This window comes from Cannabis sativa, chromosome 6 (assembly GCF_029168945.1).
Source record: "Cannabis sativa cultivar Pink pepper isolate KNU-18-1 chromosome 6, ASM2916894v1, whole genome shotgun sequence".
NCBI lineage: Eukaryota > Viridiplantae > Streptophyta > Magnoliopsida > Rosales > Cannabaceae > Cannabis > Cannabis sativa.
The window spans coordinates 5,966,888-5,991,815 of record NC_083606.1 but is presented as its reverse complement, the minus strand read 5'-3'; the positions used below and the strand labels follow the sequence as shown (position 1 = coordinate 5,991,815).

Sequence of the window (24,928 nt, the reverse complement as noted above, 5' to 3'; positions counted from 1 at the left end):
CTAAATCATTATTAATAAATAAATAAATGAAAGAGAAAAAGTGTGAAGAGACTAAATTTTCGGGTGTTTATTTACTAAAAAGTCCTTGTATCTCTCTTACACGTTTCATCCACGTGTAGTGTCTCATTTCATGCATAGGTCTTTTTTGTTTTGAATAACAACATGCATAGCATAGGTTTCTGTCACATATTTGTGTACCAAAATTACTTTTAACAATACTTGTATCTTGCATTTTTCTTCCTATTATACCGCGTATAATTTAAGAAAGTAATTTTTAAAAAAATTTAATTAAAAATTTTACTTTTCAAATTTAAAGAGTGTGAGGGAAATTTTTTTTTGTACTTTTTTTTACACTCTCTTTTTAATTGAGTAACATGTATAATTTTTTAAAGTATATTTAAGTATAGTTACAATTATACCCTTTTTACTTTTCATTGATAATTAAAGAGAAATACTAAAGGGTACCAGTAGTGCTTAGTATTTTCCTATGTGTCAGTATCGCTATTGGTCCAACTAAGTATCGGATCTCATATAATTTAATATAATAACTTTTAGAAAGTATCACTAACCAATCGCAACGTGACATGTCAAGAATGTGCTAAGTACTACTGATGCCTAATAGCAATGCTCATAATTAAAATATGTTATCTCATTCACTTGTTTATTTTATTTTATTTTTTTTGACTATTTTATTAATTTCTCATTTTGTTTTAGTAAATAATATTTACTACTATGTATCTCATTTTAATTATTATTAGTAAAAACTAAATAATGGCATAATTATAACTATTTTTAAACAAAATTAGAAGGTACCCATGTCACCTAAATAAAAAGAGAGTGTAAAAGAGAGTGCAAAAGAAAATTTTCCTAATACTCCTCTTTATATTTTTAGTATTTTGTTATAAGGTGTTGATTGATAACACTTTTATTTTTTCCAATTTTTTAATCACAAAATAAAAGTAAAATTTTTGTTTTTAAAAAATTTATTTTTGAAAAACAAAAATGCGTTCTGTAACAACTTTTGTTTTTCAATTTTAAAAACAGAAAACAAAAGTGTGTTCTGTAAAGTTCATTTTTATTTTTATTTTTTGGTTTTAATTAAGTCGGGTCTAAGTTCGAGGTCGGATTCGGGTTCGGATTAGAAGCCGAGTTCAGCGCCAGGGCCGTGGGGAGGAGATTTGGTCCGGGTCTGGATGTAATCCAAAAGATTGATTACGAAAAAAAAAAAAAACAGTTTAAAAAAATATTGAAAGTGATTTTTTTTAAAAAAAAAAATTGATTTCTAATTATAAAATTGAAAAATAAAAACAGTTTTATAGAACATATTTTTGAAAAATATTTTCACTTTTCCACTTTTAAAAATAGAAAACTGATTAAAAAAGTGTTAACAAACGCCACTTAAACTAAGGTGGCGTTTGGTAACACTTTTTTAATCAGTTTTCTGTTTTTAAAAGTAGAAAAGTGAAAATATTTTTCAAAAACATGTTCTATAAAACTGTTTTTACTTTTCAATTTTATAATTAGAAATCAAAATTTTAAAAACAAAAAGAATCACTTTCAATATTTTTTTTAAACAGTTTTTTTTCTTAATCAATCTTTTAGATTAGGACCAGACCCGGACCCAAATCCCCTCCCTACGGCCCTGGCGCTAAACCCGACTTTTGACTTGAACCCGAATCCGACCCCGAACCTAGACCTGACTTAAATAAAATCAAAAAATAAAAATAAAAATAAACTTTATAGAACACACTTTTGTTTTCTGTTTTTAAAATTGAAAAACAAAAGTGGTTACAGAACGCATTTTTGTTTTTCAAAAACAAATTTTTTAAAAACAAAAATTTTACTTTCATTTTGTGATTAAAAAATTAAAAAACAAAAGTGTTACCAAACGGCACCTAAACTATTAAATAAAGACATCTTATATATAAAATAAAGGAAATATATATATAAAAATAAAACACCTGTTTCAGAAAAAGGGAGAAAAATGTACGGGGCTCCAACCGCCACCATTACCACCATCTTCTCCGTCGCTTCTCCTTCTCTGCAACCACTACCTCCGGCTTCTTCCACATCCAATCTCTGACCGCCACCGCTGCATCCACTACCAGCTCCGCGACCACAACTCTGTTCATCTCCTCCCTTGTCGAACCGGTGTGTGCTCTGACTTTTAGGTAGATGAGATTAGATTAGATAATATTGTTTCAATTTTGCATAACGTGAATTTGGGTGGGACTGGTGACAAGCCTTGTGTTCTGATTATTTGATTATGGTAAAGATCAGAATGGTGACTAGTGACAACTTTGTGTTCATATTTATATGTTTAAAATAAAAGTTAAATATTTATTTAAGGGATTAAATAAAACAGTTAAATAGTATTGCTTGTGCTTGATAATCTATTCAACAAACACCTAAAGGGCCATTATTTCAGCAACCGAAATGAATTATGGGAAGCCGATGAGGTTTTGGATTTGTAGTGTGATGATTGATTTGTTTTTGGATTTGGATTTGTTTTTCTTTGAATCGTAGTGTGATGAAAGTGGTTTCGATGACTGATTTGTTCAACTGTTATTAGTTTTGGGATTTGTTTTATTTGTAGTCTGATTTTCTTTGTTTTGGATTTGTTTTTCTTTGTTGTTCCAAAGTGAATGGTATGTAGAATTGTAGTGTATTGTTTTATGCTTTTTCTTTTCACATTTAAAGGCTAAGAAGTTATATAATAAGTTACTGATATGAACTGATGTAAACCCAATAGAATAGTAGTAAATATACAGAGAAATAGCAATGAATGAATGTAGATAATAGGTGAAAATTAACCATTGTTTTCCTGTGAGGCTTTTTCAATACATAACGTGTAGGAGCCAGTCTAAGACAAGTGGTCTCGGTCGTTTTTTCGAGATAATAGGTGAAAATAGATTCGAATTAGTATTGCTAATATATTTGATAGTTGCAGTGAGAAAACCTTAGGCTTTTGAGAGGCCTGGACTCTCCATGATGCAGAGATAGATATACTCAATTCATGCTTAACTCATTTCTTCCCTTACTCACCTATATATAGAACATATTCTTACTCACAAAACTACCCTCAATACAATGACTCAAATACCATTTTTTTTAATATATTAATATTCTTTCATACTTGCATTTTACCAGACTAGTATTGAGTGAGTGTGGATCGAAAACTGTAATCGAAATGGAAGTGAGGGATTTGCTGAAGGACAAAAAGTTTTGGGTCGCCTCCTTCCTCATTGCCTGGGCAGCGGGTCTCCAGGTTCACTCTTTTTCATTTTCATTCCTCAATCTAAGTTCTGGGACTTTGCTTTAGTGTTATTTGGCTTGGTGATATTTCAATTTCAATTTTTTTTTTTTTTTTAAAAAAAAATCTTGGTTTTTCAGGGGCACATGATGTGGCTGCAAAGACAGGACTCCTTCAAGCAAAAGTTTGGGAATCCCAGCGATGACAATGATGAAGCTGGTAAATAAGGCATGCCCTTCAAATTTTCCTTGAAATTAACAATTGGGTTTGTGCTAATGTAATCTGAGATAAAGTTGAAGGCTTGTGAAATATTTGTTAACTGTGTTTCGTGCATTACATCGAGTCTAAGATTTTCTTCATGAGTTTTAAATGGAATAATATTCTGGAAATCATCTTTGTTGCTATTGGACAAATTAAAAAGAAGTTTTTGTAGCTTTGATGTATGAATGAAACTATCTATGAAATCTTATATGAGAGTTTAGTCTCACTGGATCAAGAGTCTCAAAGGTTTAGTTTTGTGGTAGAAGATGTCTTAAAAGTTTTCATGTAAAGGTGATTTGAGTACTAACAACATTTGTTCCATTACTTGTGACCGTTGACTTTGAAGATATCAAGCTAAAATACTACTTAGTTGTTGGATGGAGTTAACACTCAAGACAACATGCCAAACTTTTCATTGGGTAACTTCACAAAGACTGTTGGCCCTTTGTTTTTGAAATCATTTATTGAGTGTTGCCATTGTAGCTTTCCTGGTTGAGTAATTCATATGATATGCTATTGTTATGTTTACTTATCAAATGAGGAAATATAGAGTTCATTTTATTAACTTACACATTCACACTAGATGGCAATATTTTGGCACTTAGTTCTGTTCTCCTGGATGAAGTATCAAACTCTAGATTTCATCAAAGAGTAGAAGAACTTTTAATATTGTTGTTTGCCTCGTCTTTCTGATAATTGTTGTTGTTTTCATCTATTGTCTTTCTGATTTTATTGTATTGTACTTTTCATAATGTCTCTACTTTCTTTGTGGACTGGTGAAAATACATTTTAGACAACCATAGTAGAAGAAAAGAAAGTATTTTATCTTTTTAGGACACATAAAAGTGTACCTAAATTCTTATTTCAACTTGTCATCTACAGCTTGATATTATTATTATTATGTAGAGAAGGTTGTGTTTGATGGTGAACAAGTTGAAACTTTATTAATTGCATGAGACCTATCAATTTAGGATGAAATTAATACTCAAACTACAGCTTATATACTTGCCATAAGTTAAGAAATACTTTTTTTTTATCCATTAACTAAAAATACTCATATTATATTTCATTAAAATGTACTCACTTTTGTGAGTGAGTTGTTCAATATACATTTATTCTCTATTTAATTTTGACACATAGTTTACATTAACTTAAGGGGTATAATAGGAAGATCATTTATAAAAGTTAGTATATCTCTAATAATATAAAAATAAACGTAAAATAAAGTAGATATACAATATAATTTTCTTATACTTTATATATATTTGCTAAGAATTAAGATTCATATGGTAATGTGATTATTATTTATTTAAGCTTTTTTCTTATTGGCAGATACCTTTTAATAATATTATCATTTTACTAAAAAATAAAAAAGATTCATATGGTGAATCTGTGACTGATTATTTGTTATTTTCTTTTAAATAACAATAGAAAAAGAAGGGTGTGCTCTTTTTCAATTAATTATTAAAAGCGAAGGTAAGTTATAGCGTAGACATATATATAATGTAATGAAACAACTAATTGTGACAATCCAAAGTGTGAAGTGCCAAAAATGAAGTCTGTGCCCTGTGGGCCTTTTTATGTCAATGTATACCATGTAAACTACTAAATTTTCCAGTTGGATGGTGGCTAAAATAGTTGGTATGGTTAGAGATTTATGGTGATATTTCGAAAAAGGGAATTATGGGCTCCACCTTAAGGTTTGGGATAAGTTGTGTCTTCTAAAGTCTTGTGATAACTTAGGCTTTCATAAATTTGATGAAATAAATCAGGCCTTTCTGGCTAAATTGGGATATAATATGTTAATCGGAGCCAACTCTCTTTGTTGTAAGATTTTAGAAGCGAAATACTTGCGGGGTAATTGTTTCCTTCACTTTTTGACTCATGCTTTTGGAAAAATATAGTGAAAGCTAAATCGACAATTCAGAAAGGTGCTTGTAAGTTGGTTGTTGATGGGAAGGACACCAAAATTTGAGAGGATCTTTGGGTCACTCATGGTATCAATTTTTACCCTAAATACAGTGTTAATCCTTTGCATGACTATGTTTGGGTTGCTGACCTTCTGACTGAGAACGGGGATTGGGATCTCCAGAAACTTAACTACTTGTTTGATCATGATATTGTTGCAGCCATTTTGAAAGGGAGAAAACCTTTAGGGAGGGGAAGCGATTCTTGGGTTTGGACTAGAGAAAGGAGTGGTAATTTCTCGTACAACTCTACTTATTTAATCCAGACCCTTGATCGGGCTCCACACTGTGTAATCTCGCCCTCCCTCTGGAATAGTAAAATTCTAAAGCGTAATAAGATTTTGAGGTTGAGTATCCTCTCAAACGCGCTTCCAGTCGGTTCCATTTTGACCGCTAGATTTCGTATTGATAACCCCCTGTGCCTTATATGTGGAAGCGAGAATGAAACTATGGAGCATCTTTTCCTTCGGTGTAATTCAGCTTATCACTTATGGCGGTCCTTCCCGTGGGGTATTTTTCCTCTTTTAGACTCGAGTATCCGTATGTGGGATAGGGTTAAGTTCATTTAGAGTCTAAAAGATAGGGGCATTGAAGTGGATGAGGCGTTTCTATATGCCTCTATTGTGGTGGACACTATCTGTTGGGCGCGAAATGATAATGTACATAATGATAATTTGGATAACATTAAACATAATATTGACTATTTTGTTTTGTTACACAGATTATAGAGATGTTATCATTCCAACTCATACTCCCACCCGAATGGATGCTTGGTGTCATCCCCCGCTTAACTGGCTCAAACTGAATTGTGATGTTAGAGTGGGGATGGAGTATATGTGCATTACTTTTGTTGCTAGAAATCATAAGGGGATGGTTTGTTGGGCAGTTACGCCACGACTTGATTTTATTTATGCTCTTTGCGGTGAGGCAGTTGCTTATTGTTTGGCTTTGGAGAAGGCGACAGAGAAGGAGTGCAATTTTGTTATTGTTGAAAGTGACTCTCGTATTGTAATCAACTCTCTTACTAGAGTGGAGTCCATATGGGAAATTGTAAATTACTCAAGTCACTATTTAAGTACTTCTTATTAATTTGCGAGTTGTATTTTTCTTAATATTTTTCGATCTTGTAATTTTGTAGCCCATATTGTGGCTAAGTGGACTTTGATCCACAATCGATATGGCTATTTTGATGTTAGCGACATACCTTCGAACTTACTTTGTAATGACCTAGAGGTCTAACGTTATTGTTTAATATTAACACATTCTCCTAAAAAAAAGTGATTGCTATACAAGCCTTTTATTTACATCAAAAACTTAATTGGCAAACTAACAATAATGTTTGACACTAATATTTTCTAAATACATTTTTAGAGCTATGACATATATGTAAAATTCGAAGATAATATAAAAAATTTGAATTTTTGGCGGCTAAACCTTTTCAACTATCATTTTACTTGCATTTAACTCTCTAAGCTCAAATTTTGACGATTAAACTTTCTAAATTACGAAACTAGTAGCAAATTTAAGGTGTTATCCGATTAACTACCACAATAGACTGCTTATGTGCATACTCTTGTACACGTGTTTATATTGGTATACTGAATATTATTATTTAAAAATTATTTTCAAAATTTATTTAAAATTAAATAAAATTATAAAAATAGAAAAAAAATATTATAAAATTTGAAATATTTTTTTAAATAATAATAATAGTGGATGACACCTTAAATTTATAAACAGTTAAGTAGTTTGAAGGATTTTAGCATAAAAATTTAAACTTACAGGGTTAAATGCAAGTAGAGTGATAGTTAAGAGGATTTAGCCGCAAAAAACTCAAAAAACTTAGACGCTATTATGTTCAGAGACATGAGGGAGAAAATATTCTCCCATTTTACAATTCGGTCAGTAAAATATTTCATAAAAATGCAATTTTATGTATTGTATTTGTTACATATTCTATATTATAATATAGGTTTTCAAAAAATATTTAAAATTATTTCTGTAAGAATATCGCCAATTTGTTCAAAATGTCATAAAAAAATTATTAATAAAAAATGAACAATTTAATTATATGCGAATCTAAAAAAATAAAGAGTGATACAAATCTTACACTATGCTCTTCACTGTCTCAAAACATTAGAAGAATCAGCTAATAACAACCATTTTCTCTCAAATTTTCAAAACTTTACATTATTTTCTTTTAATTTTTAAAAATTTATAATTGGTTTGATTTTGATACATCTTCATAACATTTTACGCCTAATTTATTGTTCTTAAAATTTTATATAGTATGGTAGACTTTTTATCTAAGAATACTCTATTCAATAATAATTTTTAATTATTATAAAAAGAATCTCAATTTAGATCAGTTATAAATAATAATAACTTTTAAATTGTAATTAGTGTTATACTTTATAAGTCTCGTATTAAGAAAATATCTCTATATAATAATTATATCTTAATAAAATATATTTATTATTTATAATTGTATTTATTTACAATTAATAATTTTAGCATATTTGTTCAAAAAATAATTTTAGCATATCAAAAAATATATATCTCTATGTTATATTAAATGTGGCTATATAACTGAAAGTGCTGTTACTTTTTAAAATATTACAATTTAAATTTAAATTCCAAATATTTGTATTATCTTTTATATCTTATATTAATTGTGCCTTTTTTAACATTGCATTTCAAATTTAAACCATGGCACATATCGAAAAAAAATTACAAAATTAAAAGTATTACGACTAAACTAAAGTTATAATTAACAACAAATTTTGAATATTATCATATTTTTTTTATATATATATATATAAATATCACTTAAATGAAACATTCTCTAATGAAAAATATGATGTTTATTGAATAACATAAATAAAACTATTTATACAATTAAATATATACGTAACTAAAATAAAAATTAAGAATATAACTAAATACAATGGTAATGTTTGTTTACTCATTATTTATTGTAATTTGGCTCTCTTCCATATGAGTGTTTCTTACCCAAATTGTATTAATCTAATGGCTGATGTCATAAATCTTTAATGATATTCCCATCTTCTTCATTTTTTGAGAGTTATTGCTCTTTAGGGTGAGTTTTGTAGTTTTCTTTTTTAAAAAAATAATTTTATTCTAAATCTTAATACATGTATAAATATTATGTTTACACAAAAATAATTTTATTATGAGTAAAATATCTACAAAATTAACCAAAAGCTAATTATGCAACTAAAAATATACATTGTGCATACTTTTGTTTATCTACCATAAAATTAGTTTCCAAGAAAATGTATACTGAATAGATGTAACCAACAAAAGGCAAGGGTTTTGAATATTTAGAACTGAAGAGAACCTTTATAAACACACAAATTCATTTAATAAAATTACTTGTAAAATAACTAACTATCAAAAATTATAAGTTATGTCAAGATCCTCAATAGTATGAAAACATGGGCAATTGTCTCAAGTGATTCATTTGTGCCCTTACAATAGAAACTGGGTCATGTTTTTCTTCAATGTAACTTAATTGTATAGAAAATTTCCTTGAAATTAGGTAAAACACTTGCATAGAATGAGCATGAGAGATCAAAATTGAAAGAATAAGATATATTTTGATTTACAAGATCAAAATATGCCCCCCTTCCTATCCAAAACAGATACCATCTTTTCCATTCAAACAAAAGTGGCCAAATGACCTAAAAACTAAGCCTAAACCCTAATCTCAATCTTCAATTTTCGGGTATCAATCTTACTACCAAAAACATGATTCAATTGTCCTGAAACTGATGAAGACATTTGGTACATGTGTAAAATGTAGTTTGCCCTTCATCGGCTGATCTCATCTGTCTGGTATAATACGAAGCTTCATCGTTACCACATTTTTCACATTTCTTCTTGATTTTCGATAGCTCGACTTTCTCCTCACTAATTTGTGATATCCCTAGCTCCCTTTTAATGTCCTCAGCAGTGACAGTGTAAGATATTTCTCTTCCAAGAATATCTTTGGCTTTTCGCCTAAACTGACAAGAGGGACATTCGGCATACCTAGCTGATTTCATAACTAGCATTGTTCCACACAAATCGCAGAACATGAAATCCCTCCCTCTAGAATAAGCCATTAAAGCTCTCAGCTACTGTGTTTTTTTTCTTTTAGGGGTTTGAGTGTTGAAATCTCCAAACAAGGTTGTTCTAATAAAACAAATCATTGCCACACATGAGGGATTTAGATTTAGTATAATTAATTGGCTATTTTCTTAAAGCCATTATGAACCAAACAAATAGAGCATATGAACATACAATTTGAGTGTAAACAAGATTTTACATATATGTATTCATGCAGAACAATATACAAAATTATTAATTTTACAGATTGGAAAACAAACCCAGAACACTTATAAAACTTGCAAAAAAGGTAACAAATTTTCCAAATATATGATTTAACATTAATCAATACAAAAACATATTCCTGTTTTTCTTTCTAAACTATCTTATAATTAGAATTAATACAATGTATTCAAAGGTGTATTTAAGTACTTTGACTATGATAGCACCACATAAATTCGAATCTTGGTAGAAACGATCAAAAGCAAAGCTTTCTCTTGCACTAACCAAATCCCAAAACTGTTTCTAGAATTATATTAACACAAATATACATATATCTATCATATAATTGAGATCCAATTTGTAAAATTTATTGATAAACAACATGAATAAGAGAAGAAGTGTACCTCAATTGTTGAGTGTAGCAGAAAAAGACTGGATTTTTCTTTTGCATCACCGAGTGAAACCATGTGCAGAGACAGAAGAGAGGGAGAGTGAAACCCTAATGTAGTGGGCTGGGCTTGGGCTCTGCTTTAGGGAACAAAACATAGAGTAATGGGCTGATAATAAACAAAACGGCCTTCTATTAAATATTGACGAAATTACACTCTATACCTTTTTTATATTGTCCTCTTTTATTTTTACCTTTTTTTTTTAAAATCTATCATTTTTACTTCTTTTTTTAAATATTGTACCAATTTTATCTCTGTCACTTCTTCATGTGATTCTCTTATGTAAGGGTATTTTGGGTACAATACATATAAAAGGAGGTATGTTTCAAATAAATATAAAATTAGAGGTAAATTTGATTAATTGATGAATAAAAGAGGCATTTTTCAACTTACTCCTTAAATATAAGATTTTTACACTGAAATTTTATAACTTTTTCTTTACTATAAGATAGATTTTTTTTTTTTTTTCAAAATATTGTATTTTTTTTGAAAAAAATACATATATTGAGTTTTTACTGTTGTTCCACTGTTGTTTTTTAGTTGTTCCATTGTTATTTTTAATTGTTCTGTTTTGTTATTTTATGGTTGTTTTACATAAAAACAGTATTTTTATAAAAAAAATCGTGTGGCAGTAAAATTGTAAATTTTGATTCAAAATTCAATTTTTTTTATAAAAAATCCTTAAATATATGATTAAAATATAAAGTAATTTTAAAAATACATTAAAAAAATCTCAATGATAAGAGTAATTTGCGGTTAAACTCACTTATGTTTTAATTTGTATATAGTTAATGTGATTTTTTATTTTTGTGATAATATCCCATTAGCTTCACTTTTATTTGTAATTTTGAGGTATCAATTAATAACATTAAATGTCAACCAAGATTGTCACTATATGTAAAGTAATTTTAATTATTCAAATATAAACATTATTTTAAATAATTTCTATTTAATCGTGAAATTTAATTGATATTTTAAATTTGCAAATAAAAATAAAGTTAAGGAGTGTTGTCTTAAAATAAAAAAAATAGGAGGTTAACAGTATACAAATTGAAATATTAGAGAGTATGACCGCAAATCACCTTAATTATAAAAATATTTTTTTATTAATAATTATAATTATAATTATTTCTTACACGTTGTCAGAAAATATCTAAATGTTAAACTAATATATTTGAGCTATAGCATGTGGTTTCATAAAATTATATAAATTTTCTGAGCTAAAAAAAAGTAGATTTTACATGAAATTTGAATCACTTTAGTCTATTGGATACTAGTAAAATAAAAGAAAAGTCCAACTTGTTATTCTTTAAAATAAAATAAAGACTAATTAAGATTTTTACTCCTTAAATTTTAACATGTACTAAATCATGCTTTGTGAACTTTTCAGGCCGTTAAAAATTCTACATGAACTATTTAAATTGTTAGATTTAAGGATTTTTGTATAATTTCATTCAATTTTACTATTTTAGTGATTGTTTATGTACTAAACCATGCTCCTCATACTTTGATATCTATCAAATCATGCCCATCGAAGTTTGACATGTACTAAATTATGTCCCTTGAACTTTCATCTATGTTTGACTTTTTTTTACTAAATTTGGACAAAAGTCCTTAAATCTAACAATCTCAATAGTTCAGGGGACATTTTTAACGATCTTATAAATTTAAGAGGCATAATTTGATACACATTAAAATTGTAACGTCCCCGCTTCAAGCTTCCATTGGGTCCTAACACACACGGAATCATGGCTCTTATACACGAGTGCGCCACTCGCTGCTTTATGGAATGACGACTGACCCTATAGACCGACACGAGTGTTTTCAGCGTGCTTTGTCCTCACTCGCACGCTTCCTGGAAAAACTTCCCAGGAGGTCACCCATCCTTAAATTGCCCCAGGTCAAGCACACTTAACTGTGGAGTTCTTTCGTGATGGGCTACCAAAAAACAAGATGCACCTTGTTGATATAGGTAGTACCAATCAATCCATTTAAGCTCTCATCAACTGTGTAGTCCCATACCTACACAATCTTTGAATCATCCCACTTGACCTTCCCCAGGCGATGTGGGATTGCACAGCTTACCCGGTATTTCCCCTTACGGATCACGGGACTACTGATGACTGTCACTATCACCCCCCATTACGGGGTCCGACGTCCTCGTCGACCACACTTCCGGCTGGGTCAAGGCTCTGATACCATTTTGTAACGTTCCCGCTTCAAGCCTCCATTGGGCCCTTACACCCACGGAATAATGGCTCTTATACACGAGTAAGCCACTCTGGCTGCTTATGGATTGATGACTGGCCCTATAGACCAACACGAGTTTTCCAACATGCTTTGTCCTCACTCGCACGCTTTCTGGGAAAACTTCCCAAGAGATCACCGATACTATTGCTCCAGGCTAAGCACGCTTAACTGTGGAGTTCTTTCGTGATGGGCTACCGAAAAACAAGATCCACCTTGTTGATATAAGTAGTACCAATCAATCTATTTAAGCTCTCATCAACCGTGTAGTTCCATACCTACACAATCTCTGAGTCATCCCACTTGACCTTCCCCAGGCGATGTGGGATTGCACAGCTTACCTAATATTTCTTCTTACGGATCACAAGACTACTGACTGTCACAAACATTCAAAAAAAAAAATTCTTAATTAACCTAAAATAAAATATTCATAAACAAGCCAAGATGATAAGAATTAACTCTGTTCTCAAAGGTTCTCACTTGTTAAAAGTATCTTAATACACTGTTAAGTTTGCAAATTATATGTTATTTATGTGTTATTATTTGTCTTCAAAATAGTATTAGAAAGAAAAGAAATGAAATAATGTTGGTGACATGAAGTGGAGAAGGAGATATATAAGGAATGAAAATGCTTCTATTCTTCGAGCACAATAGTACACCCTAATAATTACAAAGTTTGACTTTAGTTTAATGAATAGTGTCCATTCCAATGTTGATAAAATCCAAACACTAAAATATAGAAAGAATTAAAAATATTAATAAGATATAAGAATATATGTAAAGTTAAAACTAGAAAAATGTGCTCATCTGATATGTGTCAGCAGTAACAACTGAGTCACTGACCCATCAATTTTCATTGCTCTTTGTCTTACGTAATACGTACCCTAATACTAATTAATTTAAATTAATTAATACAAAAATGTGTGTAGTCCCATCAAGAACGTTGTAACAATTGATTATAACGTGTGATATGAGTTTTGATGTGTAAATAACAGTAAGCTATATATATAGATAGTCTGGCTTTGCCAGATTAGAATAATTCCCCCTTTTCATCAGAACTACTACGTACGTTTGTATATTCATTTTACTGCATATTTTCATACATTATTATAAATATAGTCTATATATATATTTTTATATTCTATTTTCATAAAATTGAATTCTTTAACAGTGGTGCGGTTTAAATTTCACACATGTTAAAAATTATATTAAATTTAGCAAAAAATTTACACTATCTATTGTATTATTTTTAAAAAATTATGTGTTGTTATATTTAACACATTTTAAAAAAAATATTACTCTAATAATGTTCTAAATAATGTGTTAAATTTGTCAATTACTAAATGTTATACAAAAATTTGGCACAAAATATAATATTTTGATAAATTTAACTCACAATAAGTATTATGTTTATAATAATATTTACTATAATATTACTAATTATTATGATTCATTATTTTTACAAAAAATTACCTAATTTATTTACCATATTATAGTCATTATGTAAACATAAAGAAAATTATTCACTACAAAAAAAAAATAAAAAATTTAGTGATTATAATTAAACATAAAGAAAATTTATTTGTGAATACAACAAAAAATTACTTATTATTAAACATAGTATTTAAATAATAAGTTATTATTGATTTAATTTTAGTCACAATAAGTATTGTGACTAAAAGAATATTTAGTCACAACAAATTGTGATTTTTGTGATTAATATTTTTAGTCACAACGTAAGAATAATAATTTATAATTAGTCATAATTTTTTTACTTTTAACTATAAGTAAAATTTTTATAGTAATTAAAAAATAATATTTTTTTTATATTATCACCAATATATTAAATGACCTTTAATAATAATTAAAGGTGACACACTTTTTTTCTTATACATAAATTTAGGAATGAACTAAATAAGTTATTAGAAACCATAGATATGATTAGTGTTTAATAAAGTGATAATGTGGTGTGTAGTGTAGTGTAGTGGGAAAGAAGAATATGAGGAGTAGTGTAGAGATGAGACTAGTAGAATATGAATTAATTCTATTTCGAGTTGTCTTCTCTTTATTACTTGTCTTATATATTTATGCAGCTTTTTGTTTGGCACATATGCAAATAAAGCTGGTGTATGTTCTTTCCCAAACTCCTTGAGATGAACCAAAAGATTTTGTTGGGGAGTCTATATATCTTATTATCCTCCTATATCTGCAACTCTAAGTACCATTCAATATTCATGCATGTCTTGTGTTATCACATATTCTACATATAAGACAAAACTAAACTAATTTAACTATTTCCCTTTTTTCAACCTTTGAACCCCATTTGCTTGCTTGGTTTGGTTTAACCCTTTACCTTTGTCACTAAAAATTAGAGTATGCATGTACTAAAGGGTACCCTCCTAATTCATGTTTGTTAGATTTAACTCTTGACTTAATAATCTCAATAGCTTCCTTCTCTAATAGGGGAAAAGCCTTCCATTTCCATTTGGACCCTACGAAAGCAAGCCCCGAGCTGGTCCGTACCAACCAAGAAGATTGGCTTCATTTGCCATGTTGAGGGCTCAGAAGAAGCTCATGTTGGAAAGCAAGCATGTGCAAGAACCCATCAGGTCTTATATATAAACCTGACCTACGACTGATTTACTCAGAAGCCGGGAAACGGACCGCAGCGCAACGACTAGGACTCGTGTCGGAGGAGTTTTGAGCGTGAACAGCGCTTCAAAACTATTCAATGTGGGCATATAAACAATAAAAGAAAAAGACCGAACCAGCAAGACTAATGTATACTTATACCTTTGAGAGGTCCACTTATACTATTGAGAAAGTCTCTTAAGCTACCCTTGCAACTATGATAGAAAGCCGTTTGCTTGTTGCCAAACCCTTCGCCTTTCTTTTGAATCAAAGTAGGTCGCGTTGTATTTTAGTCGGTCGGGGGAAGCGAAGCTTCTACGACAGCCCTCGTCTTGCTTCTGGCAAAGCGTCTACTTTGCTTCTCTCGCGCTTGCTTGCGCGAAGGCGAAAAGTCCTTTTTAATAAGGACCATGGGGCCTCTCTAACCGGTGAAAAGTGGTGGGTGTCCACTAACGGCCATTCCTGGCTCGGCTCCGATAACGCAATTCCGGGAGGAGTCGGTAGTTGGGTACTGGATCCCTTCGGACCTGGAGAACGTGTAACACTTAGCACTGAATTAATAGCACCACTTCTACCACTTGCATAGCATATCGGAGGATCCTTGAGAACTGGCCTTGTGCTTTCGCTCCTCCGACCCGGAGTGGATTCTAGGAGAATATTGTCCCACAGAGCCATATATAAGAACATGGGTTACTCCACTCATTGCCAATTAGTTTTGAGATGGAACCCCATAATTCTCAACATGGTATCAGAGCCATATCCCTTGCGGGCAAGTGATCATATCCGATCTGCACCTATACAGATAGTGACCATGTCCACTCTGATACGGTTCAAGATTGATGAGCAAAAAATAGCCATCATCTTGAGAAGAAATGTTGTGGATATTGTCCCAAATGAAATAAATAGTAGAGAATTGACCCATATATAAAAATTCTTAACAATCAAAAAAATTTAAAAGATACATGTAAAAATTTGAGTAGTAAAATTTATAAATCATATGCAGTACTATATAACTTACATTTATCGTTTTTCTTTTTCCTTATTAATTAATTAGTAAACATGTTTATTTGGGAATTTTGTCTGAAAAGATAGTAGTACTTCACATCATTCACTTGGATTTATAGGGAAAAAAGAAAAAAAGAGTGAAAGGGGAAATTTTACATACGAATAATAAAAGTGATGGACTGAGGAGATGAGACCATATGGCCTTCACCAAATTTTTGTGTTCATATAAATAGTAAAAAAAATATATTTTTTAATAAATTGTATGTGGGCCCACAATTGAAACCAGATCAGTTTTCAAATTCAAATTAAGCATTGCTAGAGGGCATCTAAAAAATAGTTGTCTTGTTGGTCCTTACACAATTTTATTCTAAATACTCAATAAAATAATGCATAAGTTATATTTTTGAAGTACTTAATTATTAAAAATCAATCTTCATTGGAGATGCTCTTTATAATACTACTTTGAGGTAGCGCTTTACAATTAGTTAATGATATTTTATAAAACTTATTACATTAAATTATATAATAATAACGATATAAGATACTAGAAACCACTTGTGCTTATTACTTATTCAATTTTTTTTTTTATAGCCAGATTAATAGAAAGGGTTATTATTAGACTTATAGAAAGTTGAAGATTAGTTTTCTCATTTATTAAGAACAACATAAGTGCTAATTATAATTTTTTTAGTCAATTTTTACATTTAAAATCATATATTGGAATATTTTTTTCTCAATTTTTTTTTATGAATGTATTCATAATAGTTATAGTATCAGTTTTATAAATTTTTAAAAAATTCTAAGTAGTTTATAATACAAAAAATAAAGTTTATGATATTTTAATTTACTACGCGAGTTCAAAAAACTTAAATGTATTCTTAGCACAAAAGCTATGCACAATTTTTTTAAAAATTTATAAAAATTATGTTGTAAGCATAATAAACACTCCCCATAAATAAGAGAATAAGTTAATAAAAAAATATTGAGAGATGTATATTTTTCATAGTTGAAGAACCAACCCACCTAGCTACTATTTGAAGTAAGTAGTAGTCTATATTTGAAGAGTCTTTCTCTCTTTTCATCAAATAGTATTCATTATTTTTGTCTCTTTTCTTTTGAAAAAGGAAAAAAAAAAAAGAAAAAGAGAAATTAATGAATTAATAATTATTTGTAAAAATTTGTTAAAATAAATTATTAGTGCCTAGTAACTTTTTTTTTTTTGATGTTATACTATTATCAGTGTAATTAAGTAGCAAAAAATATTGATAACCAATCGTAGAGTGTCAGTTATAAAAAGTGTTGGATACAACTAGTATCGAATAACAATCTCTTAATCATAGGAGTAAAAGGAGTGAGCCCCTGCCTGTGCTTCTTATTCTTTGGTATATTTACGTGAATGAGAAGTTAAAAGATTATGACAGGTGAGAAATGAGAGCAGAGTACTACTACTACTACTAGTACTACCCACTACACTAACACTGCTCATATCAGATAATATCAGTGACAAGTTAACTCATCACCATTATTATTACCTACCTATATACTTTTTTTATTTATTTATTTATATATTCTCTTCTCTTCTCTTTCCAATTTCCATTCTATATAAGTATCTAAACTCTTAACACTCACATAATTCACTACATTCTCAATCTCAATTCTATCTATCTATCTATCTCTTCAATTCTCCCATTTACATCACTTCCATCAAAACTCGATCTCCTCTTCATAATTTTACCATATATACATTCTTCTATTCTTCATGTCATCTCATTTCATCAAAACTTTCTCAATGTTGTCTCTTCTTAGTACAACAATCATCTCCTTTCAACCTTTTCAAAATAATAACACTACCATGAGCTTAACCTTAACTTCCTCTTCTTCTTTCGAGCTTTCGATTTGGACTTGTTATCGTAATTTTGGAAACAAAATTAGTGATTATTTGAAATAAATCGTGACGGTGCTATCCTAACTGAGCTTATAATATTTATTTATTTTTAATTTTTTATTATTTTTTTTCTTGATCTTGCAAGGCTTTGTTAGATTAGTGTATAGATTTTTGGTAATTTTATTTTTATTTTAGTTTATAATATTTAGTGGTAGTTTAGCCATGAATTTCATTTTTATTATTAGCATTTATTCCTCCTGAGCTTTGTAATATATCTCAACTTAAAATTGTATACTTATTCAATATTATAATTAAAATGTAATTTTTCATTGTATTTCTGTTAATTTTTTTTTATCTTTGTACATGGAAAAAATATCATATGAATTAAAAAAAAAATTAATCAATTATGCATTAAAATTTATATTATATACAAGTATAGAATAATTATATAATTTCTTTGTTATAATAATACAAAAAATTATTAGTGTTGATAAAAAGAATACTAATAAAAATAAGATATTGAAAAGGACATTTTTTTTTAAAAGAAAAGCTGAAATAAAACAAAGCCAAATACGTAGTTGTTTCATTGTTTCATGAAAATGGAATAGGTCATATAAGTACTGTGTTCATTAAAAAAAACACTGAAAAAGACAATAGACTAAGCCAAGAGATAGATAGAGGCTTCACATGAACAAAAACAGTAAATGTTAAAATATAATCATTAAAAAGAAAAATGTGTACTTTAAACAAATCACATGCATCAAAGTTACACAGACTGTTTTAACTGGTAAAATTTCAATGGAATTTAATGAACCATGATGGTTTTTTCAGTACATTAAAGCTGTGTAGATGGAAAGAAAAATGTACATTAATTATATATATGTATATATATATATATGATATGATCACAATTTTATTCAAGAATAAAAACATATAAGAACTTGTTTGGAAAATGATAAACTTTCAATGGAATTTAACTAAGGAATAATTGTAGTACAAGTATTCAAAATTTTGAATTTGTAATTAATATAAATTTAGTAATTTTTGTGATATAAAGTAACTACCATTACTAAAACTATAATTTTCATTATTTTAAATGGATACAAAGTTTCTATAATAAAATTAGACAAAAATTATAATTTTACGAACTACAAACTCAAAATTTTAGGTACTTATTTACGTTTTAATGAAGGGTGATGGTTTTCTAAATGTTAGATAGTCCCACATTACTAATGTGGAAAAATTGTAAAATATATGAGAGGAATGAGTTACTTCTTCTATTTTTCTATTGTCAATTGATTTTGAGATAGAACTCTATTTATTTTATTTCAACATTAAAGTTGTGTAAATAGAAAGATTAGCCAAATATAAAATAATGTACATGTAATATGATTATATAGAAACTCAACTTTATTCTTGAATGAAAATGAAATTGTTTTGTAAAAAATCCCAACTGGGAAATGAGTCTCCCAAATCAGCTATAGCTAACTATGTTGCCTTTTGGAGACTCTAATAATTTAAATATAAATATATATATATACACACACATGATATAGTTGTTATTAGAGAAAAATGGCAGCTATTATCTTAGATAATAGACCTGAGAAGAAATTGAAAATGATTAACTAAACAAGAGTTTTTAGAGGGCAACTAATCAGCAGCCACTACTGGTTGTTACATACTGATTGAGTGCAGAAAACCATGATCTTCTGCCTTCCGAATGAGAACTCGATCGCCTAAAGCTCGATCTTGAACACCGAGTTGCCAACTGGCTTTGCAAATTCCTATCTAAATCGCCAGGAATAAGCGAAGGACTGACATCAGGGGCGCCCATACAAAAGCTCGAATTGAGTTTCATTGATGGGAACCTTTGACAACTCAAGGATCTGAAAGAGGATCCGAGAGGGGAGATTCGTGCACAACGAAACTCGGGTTTGCAAAATGGTGTTGTTAGGGATGAGGAGGAGTCAGCAGCTGCTAGTGCTGCCTCACTTGTGCATGTGCAAAATGTTAGGGACAAACTTGTTCTCGCGATTTCCCTTACTCTTGTTGGTTTTGTGCCTGGTAGCATAGCAAATGAGACTATGCCATTACGACATAGAGGACATGCGATTGAGCCCGGTGGTCCATTAGACACTGTTGTCACGCAATTTGTGGAGCAAAGGTACAAGGCACACCGAGTGCAGAACTCGTGATCGCAGCCTGTATGGTGTGAGTTTTGTCAATTTTGTGTCCAAAAAGGAAAACAAAATACTTATTTTGAAATCATTAGCTTTGAATATGTAAGAAATTTATGAAGATCTGTTTGATGATTAACAAGTTTGTTTCATACCAAACAAGAAAACAGAGCAAGGTAAATTAAATCATCCATTATTTCTAATCACTACCAAGATTCAACTAATCAAGGGGTTGGAAAATTTATGGTTGGCCCTTAGAGCAAATCGTAAATCTTATTCAAAAGCGATTGAAAATAGTTTTCGAAAACAAGCTTACCTTCTGCAGCAACAGTGCACTGTCTTTCTAGGCAAACAACACATGGATCCTGGCATGTCAATGTATCACCATTCCTCCATCCACTTTCTCTGCAAATGGCAAAAAGGAATAACAAAGTTAATTTAAACATCAAGTTTAATATCATCAAAAATCGTAAAATTATATCAAACTTGTGAAAATGGTAAGGCAAATCCAGAACCCAAGGAACAAGAGATAGTTTATATGGGATTTGTAAACAAGAACAATGTTCTAACAATACGACGATACTCGCAACATATTGTGGGATAAGCATAATCCTAGTTTAGTAAATAACATTTTAATATGCATAAAAAAGGATTCTTTTCTATAGTAAGAATAGGAAATCTTCATTTGTATAACTTCACTCACCTAGCTATTTTGACAATGCTCATAAGGGGTAGAGACAGGAAAGGCGATAGAGAAATTTGAGACTGAATTGGTGGCTGCGTGCTTAGGATTTCTTCAAGCGAATTTCTATGCCACGAACGTGCAACCATCAACGGTGTCCACCTTTAAGACAATCAAATAAAACATTAGTACATATAAAGTTGGTTAAAGATTAAAGATTACAAACTGGCGGGATGCTTAAACATGTTTCAATCTCAGGTTTTAATGTTACTGCACGCTTAGACTTTAAAACCAAAGTCTAATCCACATCATGTATTATGATGGCATTCACAATCCACGGAAGCTGTCAGCTGATTATATAATTAAGACACAAGAATTGGGCTGTATCGAACCGATCAAATACAGGCACAACATATCTCAGATTCATTTTTCTGATTAGACATCAGCAAGAGTGTGTCGCCGTGTACTTAGTGATGCATTCGTGGTTTGTTAGCACATGCAGTGGAAAAATACATGGATTGATTTCGAAACAACAAAACTAGGGAAAAAGAGAACTGCATACCCATTTGCATTTTCAGCAATCAAACTGGCACCCCTGGCTATCAAAATCTGCATAGCAATAATATATTTGAAAAGATTAAAATTACAACAAAAATTCCCAGAGAAAAGTTAAAATAAACTAACTTTATTTATCATTAAATACTCACTTGACAACATTGTGCACTTCCACCACATGCAGCATAATGTAGAGCTGTGCTTCCGGCACCTGCAGAGTGACAATAGGGTCGCTTTTTATACGATGTAGTTCAGTAAGAAAGCTCATACTTGAGAGCCGAGGGTCAGAATACTCCTCCTTAGATTATGAAAAATAAGAAAAGAACAGAAAGGATGAACATAATACTTAGTCATCATGAACTATGATTTGAACTATAGAGATGATATAAATTAATGAAAATTGAAAAGACATACTAACAAGTATGCAGGAACATATACATTGTAGAAAACCCGAAAGTTCTGCAGGCAGGTTTGAAATCATTTCTTAAGATTTAAAAGGGGCAATGAGAACACTTTTGACATTGAATTTTGCATCAAGAGATACTGCAAAGTTTACCAGGAAAGAACCCGAGAATTGATATTTCAAAGCCAATCTATGCTCACTAAAAGAATGGATACAACATAATTGTTCACATAAAGGACTACAGTTGATTTCCAAGCAAGAAAAATGGTATAATTGATTAAGTACCGATTAGGTCGATTGTAGTTCCGTCTTCCACAGTTACTACAGAAACCGAACCACCTAGATCTAGAAGCAATTGTACACTTTCAATGTGGCCATTCAATGCAGCCATATGTAGAGCAGTTACCCCTCCATCAGCAGGGCTATTAATAATCTGAGACAAAGCACTAGTGTACACAAAACAGGAACAAGAAATCAACTTAATGAGATTGCTCAAGCTCAAGTAGAACACATTGGAAAATATTTAAAGATAACAGTGATAATCTGAGAGAAACAACTTACTTCTTATAATAATCTGGATTAGATTCTTCCTTGTCTACAGCTTTCCTCAACGTTTTACCGAAAACTGGGGAGCTAGGAATATAATCAGCCAGGAGAAGGCGAATACACCGAGTATGACCATTCAAAGAGGCTAAGTGAAGAGCAGTACCCCCATTCAGATAATCAGCTCTGTGAATCTATAGTTAGATTGCAAAGAAACTCATCACATCACCAATCTTATCAATCAAAATAAAACTTTGCAAGGAATGATGATAATAATAATCTTACATTAGCTTTGAAAAGAATGAGAATCAGAACAACTTCCCAATGACCATGTTGACAAGCTTGCATCAAAGCAGTCTATACACCAAAATGTAAAAACACAAGTCTTTAATCTTTCATGAGATAAAAGCAATCTAAATACATATTGAAAAGGTTTGAATATTACCTGCCCACGATAATTTCTCAGATTAATATCTACTCCAGACTCAATCAACAGAGAAACTACCTAAGAACATAGAGATATACAATCACTACCAATCCAAACATAAACATTCCTATATATATGTATGTATATATGAAGAACAATCATAGCAGAAACTACCTCATGGTGACCCTGAGCTGCAGAGTAATGAAGAGGAGAATTTCGAACACCAAAAGTGGAGTACCTAACCAACCTTGGATTACATTCCAACAAAGCCTTGGCTTCTTGGAGATCACCATCTCTAGCAGCTGAAACTAAACGTTCCCCAGATGCTGAACATCCAAAGGAATTCCCCACAATGCTTAGAAATTTCATTGAGTAATGGTTATGTTATGGTATTAAAGCTTTCTTCTGGCTGAGTAGAAAGAAAGAGCTCCTTATATCTCTTGAATGGAACATCAAAAGGGAAGAACACCAACAACCACTTCTTTAATCCATCCCAAAAGTTTTAGATAAAGGGTACTAAAAAAATATGAATAAAAAAGTAACCTTTTTGTGTAACAAAATTCTTCCTTTGCACCAAACCAGTAACCACCCTCTCACAACAGTTTCTTTTTAATATTTTTTTTCCTCGTACATAAGAAAGCTATTTGGTTACATCGGTTAGGACCTCACTAACCATATAATTCCTAACGAAAGAGAGAGAACAATGTGTTCTCTAATTGAATAAAAAAACAAAACAACAGACAGAGAATGAAGAAGAAGAAGAAGAAAAGATTTTGACAACAATGTCAAATGAGTTAATGAATAAATTAATATCGTCAACTTCGAGAAACCAAAAATAAAAAAAAAAACACAAAAGAGAGAAATCCAATCTCTTTTCCAATGAAACTCACAAAAATGTCATATCAAACAAAATAGTCAGAAGACTGATCAATTCCAAAACTTTTTCTCAAATAGAGAATCCTAATCTCTGAAACCAGTCATGAAAGAATTTAGAATCTTCTCCTGGTCCCCAGATATTCCCCTTAAAAATGAAATCTTGAGAATACCCACATCGAGATTTCCACTCAAAAGTAAGAATCTCCAGTACCCATTTGGAGAATCAAAATCTACAAAGAAGAAAAAAAAAACCCAGATGGGAATAACACCTTTGGTTTTACATATATCAAATGATCCAGCCAAGAAAGAATAATAGATAGATGTACAGAGAGAGAGAGTAGTAAAAATGGAATGGAATGGATCAGACAAGAGGAATAATCTCATAAAATATGGCTATAAAAATGGGGAATTAAATTAAATTTAATAATAAATAAATAAATAAGGAAAGGGTGTTTAATGTTTTTTATTTTGGCTATTTACAGCACCATCATATTCATCTTCGTCCTTAATCTCAACCTCAACAAACAACAGCCAGCAAGAAAAGCGTGTCTCCATGATTGGATATTATTACGCAGTCAACTCGGTAGTTGGCTTCTTCCTTTTTTTCATTTCTCTCTCTTAAAACTCTTTAAAGATTGATTTTTTACTCACAAAAGCCATTAAAATAGTATATGAATAAAGGTCAGCTCTTTATTATTCTCTCTGCTCTGCTAAACCCTAAATGAGTCAATTTCCTTCACAAAGTCTACAATTATTAATAAATATTTTGTTTTTAACTTGTGAAATGAGTAAAACAGAGGATGTTTTATTGTTTTAATATGATTTGGATTGATTGGAGTGGTGTTTTTTTATTTTTTTTATTTTGACCAATCCAAATTTGGTGTTGTTCATTTTTATGTTTGATTGAAATAGAAAATTTTCAAGTATTTTAGAAAAGTGATTGCTATTTTATTTATGCATAATTTTGGTAAAAGTATCTAAAATTTGTGTTTCTAACGAGTATAAATTTAATTATTTTTTTGTGGCATAATTAAGTATTTAATATTTGTAAAATTATAATTTTTTGTATAATTTCATCAATACGAATTCTGTTTTAAATTTATTAAAAGAAGATTTGGACATAATCAAAGCCGGCCCTATAGATTGTGTAACGTCCCCGCTTCAAGCCTCCATTGGGCCCTTACACCCACGGACTAATGGCTCTTATACACGAGTACGCCACTCTGGCTGCTTCC

General features: G+C 30.4%; 3 protein-coding genes across 4 annotated transcripts; 1 reads left to right on the top strand and 2 right to left on the bottom strand.

Moving 5' to 3' along the window:
- The first annotated feature begins 1,954 nt into the window (after window positions 1-1,954).
- On the top strand, window positions 1,955-3,740 carry LOC115724613 (uncharacterized). Of its 2 annotated transcripts, none has more exons than XM_030653936.2 (3): window positions 1,955-2,151; window positions 3,151-3,268; window positions 3,394-3,740. In XM_030653936.2, exons 2-3 carry the CDS (start codon window positions 3,191-3,193, stop codon window positions 3,478-3,480), a joined length of 165 nt encoding a protein of 54 aa, XP_030509796.1. In that variant the 5' UTR covers window positions 1,955-2,151; window positions 3,151-3,190; the 3' UTR covers window positions 3,481-3,740. The 2 variants fall into 2 exon arrangements, with proteins under 2 accessions (XP_030509796.1, XP_030509797.1); XM_030653937.2 differs by having other exon boundaries at window positions 1,955-2,171.
- A 5,123-nt stretch (window positions 3,741-8,863) lies between these two features.
- Window positions 8,864-10,375, bottom strand: LOC115724479 (DNA-directed RNA polymerase I subunit RPA12). The gene is made up of 2 exons (XM_030653769.2): window positions 10,218-10,375; window positions 8,864-9,678 (listed from the first exon to the last, which is right to left on the bottom strand). Exon 2 carries the CDS (start codon window positions 9,606-9,608, stop codon window positions 9,258-9,260), a length of 351 nt encoding a protein of 116 aa, XP_030509629.1. The 5' UTR covers window positions 9,609-9,678; window positions 10,218-10,375; the 3' UTR covers window positions 8,864-9,257.
- Window positions 10,376-19,425: 9,050 nt separating this feature from the next.
- LOC115725589 (probable E3 ubiquitin-protein ligase XBOS32) lies at window positions 19,426-24,434 on the bottom strand. Its single transcript, XM_030655165.2, has 10 exons — window positions 22,992-24,434; window positions 22,836-22,895; window positions 22,676-22,747; window positions 22,409-22,584; window positions 22,133-22,293; window positions 21,597-21,655; window positions 21,452-21,498; window positions 20,911-21,051; window positions 20,524-20,612; window positions 19,426-20,232 (listed from the first exon to the last, which is right to left on the bottom strand). Exons 1-10 carry the CDS (start codon window positions 23,184-23,186, stop codon window positions 19,685-19,687), a joined length of 1,548 nt encoding a protein of 515 aa, XP_030511025.2. The 5' UTR covers window positions 23,187-24,434; the 3' UTR covers window positions 19,426-19,684.
- Between the last annotated feature and the right edge of the window lie 494 nt (window positions 24,435-24,928).

Coding starts and splice junctions, on each gene's coding strand:
- LOC115725589 (XM_030655165.2), bottom strand. CDS start 23,186: ATGAAATTTCTAAGCATTGTGGGGAATTCCTTTGGATGTTCAGCATCT. Junction 22,585..22,675: donor TCATTCTTTTCAAAGCTAAT/GTAAGATTATTA, acceptor ATCTAACTATAG/ATTCACAGAGCTGATTATCT. Junction 20,613..20,910: donor AGCATTGTCAAAATAGCTAG/GTGAGTGAAGTT, acceptor TGCCATTTGCAG/AGAAAGTGGATGGAGGAATG.
- LOC115724613 (XM_030653936.2), top strand. CDS start 3,191: ATGGAAGTGAGGGATTTGCTGAAGGACAAAAAGTTTTGGGTCGCCTCC. Junction 3,269..3,393: donor CCTGGGCAGCGGGTCTCCAG/GTTCACTCTTTT, acceptor TTGGTTTTTCAG/GGGCACATGATGTGGCTGCA.
- LOC115724479 (XM_030653769.2), bottom strand. CDS start 9,608: ATGGCTTATTCTAGAGGGAGGGATTTCATGTTCTGCGATTTGTGTGGA.